The sequence below is a fragment of the Hevea brasiliensis genome, chromosome 14, assembly GCF_030052815.1.
Source record: "Hevea brasiliensis isolate MT/VB/25A 57/8 chromosome 14, ASM3005281v1, whole genome shotgun sequence".
In the NCBI taxonomy this organism is placed as follows: domain Eukaryota; kingdom Viridiplantae; phylum Streptophyta; class Magnoliopsida; order Malpighiales; family Euphorbiaceae; genus Hevea; species Hevea brasiliensis.
In genome coordinates this window covers 26,937,893-26,943,624 of record NC_079506.1, presented here as the reverse complement: position 1 = coordinate 26,943,624, position 5,732 = coordinate 26,937,893, and the positions used below count along the sequence as shown (strand labels likewise).

Sequence of the window (5,732 nt, the reverse complement as noted above, 5' to 3'; positions counted from 1 at the left end):
AGGGTGAAATTATATATTAAAAAAAACAACAACAACAATAACAATCACTGTAAAAGTAATCTCTCGATTTCCTTCTTGAGTGATAGTTCTGGATCTCTAGATGTTTGCTTTGGGTTGTGAAAGAGGATTGTAGCTCGATCCTTCTTTGGATCGAGTTAGCATGACTTCCATCAGCTGTTAGTTTGGGTGTTGCTTTCGTCTCTCCGCTTTCATCAAATGTTTGGTTTGAGTATTTTGCTAATGTTTCTTCATTGGTATTTGCTTGGAGTCATTATTGCTCCCTAGTTTTGATTCCTTTGTTAGTGGTATGTCGCAGTCTATCTGCTTTGGATCTTTTGTTTCTGCAGCCCTATTTCCCCTGTCTTCTACATATTGTCGTTTGGTTTAGCTTGTTGCTTTGGTTTTGGATTTGTATCAATTTTCTATAGATGATTTTCTAGATATCTTTAGCTTATCAAGAAAAAAAAATATATATTTCTTTTTTTTTTTCTTAATAATAGTACAAAGAGGTAGAATTCTATTGAAATAAGTAAAAAATTTAATGACATTAATCTCAATTTAAAATATTAGGTATTTTTAAAAAGTATATTTCATAATTTTAAATCTTAAAAATTAATTGAGTATATTAAATTTACAATAAATAACATAGGTTAAATTAACTTTTTAGTGACTTTATTCACTGGATTATATATATTTATCTATACTTTATTAACTTATTATTTCATATAAATTATCCTATATAAAATAGTACGATTTGTACCTATTTCCATCAATTAATTTTCATATTGTCGCATTGATCCATGAGTTTAATCGAATTCATAATTCGCTCAGAGAAAGCAAGCACGTGAGAAATTAGAAATTTTTGCTAAAGAGAATAACAGCAAGCCATCATAGTAAGCATTGATTATTATCATATATATAACCAAAAGCATAATTAACCTCATGATTTATTTCCATAATAAAGGCATAATTAAGGACCAGCTAGCTTTCACATCATATCACAGATCATTTATTCCATAAGAACGCATCTTGTTGGTGTTCCATCAGCGCCAAGCACCCTAATGGGCAAGCAATGCAGATCATATATTCCTGCTTCAATGTCTTCAAGTTTTAGGCCCTCCACAATAACGATTTCCTGAAACAATTTTCATAGTTTTACAATTAATAGCTATATATCAAGTGAAAATCCACATAAATTATGATTTCTTGAGAATATTTCTTACTCTGCTCCTCAGTAATGCTTGATGGGTTGGAACGGCATCGTCATATGTTGCAATAGACAAGTAATCAATTCCTATATTTTGAAAATGCATCGATACTGAGCATCAGTCGGTTGTATAATGTTTGTATTCCAATAAAAATGATTAAAGGTTTGATATTACGTTAGTTTCCAAAATTGTGAGGTCTTCTATTCGAATTCTAATTGAAACCAATTATATGAACATAGAAAGATTAAAGGTTAAATTGTTATATTCTTTTTCTACATGTAAATTTTCCAAGTGAAAAAGCAAAGCTCTGATTGATAGAAAAAACAGTTTAATTTAAATCTTACCAACGAGCTTGATGTCTGTGTTCTCTACAATCCATTCTGCCCCATCCTTCACGATCCCAACATAGCTTGAATCGAACTCGGTTTGGTACATAAGCTTCCTGAAGAAAATAATAAAAATTTCTCATATAATAATAATAATTCCAAAAAAAAAAAAAAACTGAAGATGTGTAGAAAACATATTCCACATTACAAATTTCCAAATAGCTGAATGGAGCTAAAACATAAAGAATATAAAAATAAGAATTTACCTATCAGTGTTTAAAGTTCTGAAAAGAACGCGTTGTATTCCCTTGGGAATTTGCAAAGACTTCATTACTTCAGCTGTAATAACAAGTATATTTTTTTTAGTGTTGCTTAAGTTCGTTATAAATACAAAATACATTAATTTATTAAATATATAAATTTTAAATATTGAAGTCTTGAAGTTATAAGGAATTGAGTCTAAATAAAAATTAATGTAATATAAAAGTACTAATCCGACGATATATGCTTAGATTTTATTTAATTCAAATAAATAAATTTCTGAGAATTCTACTTTTCAAAAAGTAAGTTACCTCGTTTAAGATAAATAATTTATGGATATTTACTCTCAACTAAACAAGTCAAACATTTCTTGAAAACTTAGAAAATTTCCAACTCACTTATCACCAACCAATCAAGTCCTTGATTTCATTACGAGGTAATCGGAATGAGTTGCTGCGTAGTGAAATTCGTCATTCTTATCTCAGCATCTTTGAAAAAATTGCCATCATTCGATAATGTTGCTAAGAAAACAGAGCTTTAGTACATGAGATTCTAGCACCAAAATGAGTTTGATTCGAGTATTTCCTCACCAATTTCAGCACTTAGATGAGATCAATTCAAGTGCTAAGTGATTGGAAAATGAAAGGTGAGAGAACGGTTATTGATCTTTTCTTTTCTTCTTTTTCAACAAAACGATAATGACGTTTAGCTTGCAAATATTATTTTATTATTAAATAATTTCAAGAACATGTGAAACGAAAAAATCGATTATGGTCTAATTCAATAATTTAATGATAAATTTGGGCTCTACATTCCTCTGCCATACTTTCTGACCTTGATTATTAGGTTTCTAGCAGCTCTACCTCTAGGGGTTCTAATGGGTGATTGAGTTGTTTTAAGAAAATAGGCAAGGCCTAACTCACCCAAAAAGTTAGCTTAAAGGGAGGGGAATGCCCAAGACTATATAAGGAGACACATTACATCTATCTCAAATAAATGTGAAATCTTAACATACTCAAAATCAACTTAGAACATGTATGGAAAGCTCAAACATTGGTTAGGAAGGCTCTCATACCATTTTAAGAAAATAGACCAAGCCTAACTCACCTTAAAAGCTAATTCAAGGGAAGAGAAGTGCCCAAAGCCATGTAAAGGTTCTGGCAAGAGGAAATCTAGCTAATACTGTTGATAACTATTAATTGATAGTTGATAGTTAATGATAGTTGATTTACGTTAAGCATTTAATAAAATTATATATAATTATTGCTATTGATATGTAAAATGATTAATAAGGTTATATATTCTAAAATTTATTTATTATTAAAATAAATATAAAATTATAAATTTATTATATTATATTATTTATTTTGTTATTAAATTAAATATATAATTATTAATTTAATATATTATATAATTTATTAATTATTAAAATAAATATATAATTCATTTATTTATTATTAAAATAAGAAAATAATTAATTTTTTAAAAAATAATTATATAAATTTAAAAATATAGTTATAAAATAATTATTATTGTTAATATTTTAAGTTTTTAAATGTAAAAAATGTATTTTTTTATAATAGATAAATATTTTATATTTATTTTATTAATAAAAATATTTTAACAAAGTTATAATGCGCTAAATAAGATGTTAAAATTATAAATAAAAAAGATAAAAGTATTAATAATATTAATTTTTGAGTTAAATTAAAAAAGATAATATGGTCTAAATAAAAAAATAAAATTAAATCAGCAATCAACTAATAAGAAACAGCTCTAAAAATAAAGTTGATATAACTGTAACTGATGGGTATCATATGAGTTACATATCAGCCATCAGTTCTATTTTTTTAAGTTTACCAAACACTTTAATTCACATGTTTAGGTGTGCATCAGCTATTAGTTGCACTCAACAGGTGAACCAAATATCCCCTAAAAAAAGTTATTGCCTCTATTTATTTTTATTTATTGTATCTAAGTTTTACATGATAATCAAAAAAATAATTGAATAATCTCACTTTTATAAAAACATATTAATAATTGATTAAATTATCTTTTATCTCACTCAATTATTTTTTGTATAAATATTTGTTGTATTTAATAAAAATAAAGGGTAAAATTGAAAAAAAATAGTTAATAATCTTTAATTTTCTAAATGTGATAGATAATTTTGAATAAAAAAAATTCAGGCGTGACAAATAAAGATGGATGTAGGTAGGACAATATTTTTTATACTTAGACTCTAATTATTTCAAAAAAAAAATTTATATAATAAAATATAATTTTCACAAAAAATATTTTTATCCATGAAAATATTCTCTGTTATTTGATCGCAATATTAAATTAATAATATATATTTATATATATAAATATTTTCATATTTTATTAAAATTACCAAAATCTTAAAAATAAAAAATGACTTTACTTTTAAAAAGAGAAAATTATTTTTCTTAAAAATAATTTATTTTTTTAAATTAAAAAAATTATTATCTATTTTTTTAATATTAAAATACTAAAACATATAAAAAATATTTTCTATAAAACAAACACAACCTTCTCAGTTTACATATTGAGCGGATTGCATTGTACTATGTAAGACTTATTAATGGTAAAAGAGTGCTGTACTGCACCCAACACAGACAATAATTTCTCTGATTATATACACATTAATTAATTCAGCTCATATAACTAATTAATATCAGGGTTGTTAATTAATTTGCATATATAAGAATTTAGAAACAACAAAAACCAAAAACAATTCCACAAATGAAAAACTAAAACTTACCAGATATGTTACTGTCCCTCGGAACATCAACTACCAGTGCTGGACCTGTATATTTAACAAAATTCATTAGCCAGAGAGATTAGGCAAATATATATTCATTAGCAAGAAATAAGAAAAAAATTTATCTAAATTTACATAAAAATGTAAAGATCAAACAAAGATAAAAACATCAAGGAGCAATTATATATATATATATATATATCATATTTTGAATCTACAATGAATTCGGTCTTTTGAATTAACATACTGATGAAAACAATATAGAAAAGAGGAGAAAGATGGATGAAATTGTATTACCGTTAAGAGTCTTCAAGTCAAGTGTGCTTGTGTCGTACCCTTCTTCATAGTATTCTTCAAAAAAATGAGATGGAGCATCAACATGTGTGCCAGTATGAGAAGGTAGCTTCATCTCAGAAACATAAGCATCTGAACCATTCTTTATGCTATCGATCACCGTTAGCACTTGGCCCATCCCATCAGCAGTGCCCCATTTTGGCATTTCAGGAGTGATCAAGTGGGTGATATCATAGATTTTACCATCATTATATACCTCTCTTCTCTCTGGGACTGCAATACGTAGTACCCTTTCGTCCAGTGAACGGACTGCTGTGGTAAGAATCCCTGTGCAGAGTTGCAATAGCAGCATTAGTTGAACTCTTCTCATGGTTCCTGCAGCCATAGGAAACGATGGATTGGAAATGGCTTGTATATTAGTATCAAGCAAATGCGCAGGCTTAGCTTCGGCCCGCATGCAAGCACTATATATGGTGGAAAGAGCCAGACAAAATAAATAAATTAATGGAAAACTTTTTTTCTAGACCTAATTTATAATAGACTTGAAATATATATATATATATATATATATATATATATATATATATATATATATATATATATGTGTGTAATGAAATCTATATGTTTGTGTTTTAAGACCAGCATGAATGAGGTCTATGCAAGAATTGCTCAAAAATATATTAATATGAAAACTACTGCATTCCTGACCATAACCTTAAAATATAGGAGAAATATTAGGTGTACCAAATATATATACACCATTTTTCTGAAATCATGGATTTGAGTTGTAAATTATCTTTTATATATATATATATATATATATATATATATATATATATATATATATATATATATATA

General features: G+C 26.6%; 1 protein-coding gene across 1 annotated transcript; it reads right to left on the bottom strand.

The window, feature by feature from the left end:
- Nucleotides 1-888: 888 nt before the first annotated feature.
- On the bottom strand, nt 889-5,351 carry LOC110653095 (cyclase-like protein 1). Its single transcript, XM_058135465.1, has 6 exons — nt 4,878-5,351; nt 4,581-4,625; nt 1,801-1,873; nt 1,553-1,650; nt 1,224-1,294; nt 889-1,135 (listed from the first exon to the last, which is right to left on the bottom strand). Exons 1-6 carry the CDS (start codon nt 5,329-5,331, stop codon nt 1,010-1,012), a joined length of 867 nt encoding a protein of 288 aa, XP_057991448.1. The 5' UTR covers nt 5,332-5,351; the 3' UTR covers nt 889-1,009.
- Between the last annotated feature and the right edge of the window lie 381 nt (nt 5,352-5,732).

Coding starts and splice junctions, on each gene's coding strand:
- LOC110653095 (XM_058135465.1), bottom strand. CDS start 5,331: ATGCGGGCCGAAGCTAAGCCTGCGCATTTGCTTGATACTAATATACAA. Junction 1,651..1,800: donor AGAACTTTAAACACTGATAG/GTAAATTCTTAT, acceptor TATTTTCTTCAG/GAAGCTTATGTACCAAACCG. Junction 1,136..1,223: donor AAGCATTACTGAGGAGCAGA/GTAAGAAATATT, acceptor AAATTGTTTCAG/GAAATCGTTATTGTGGAGGG.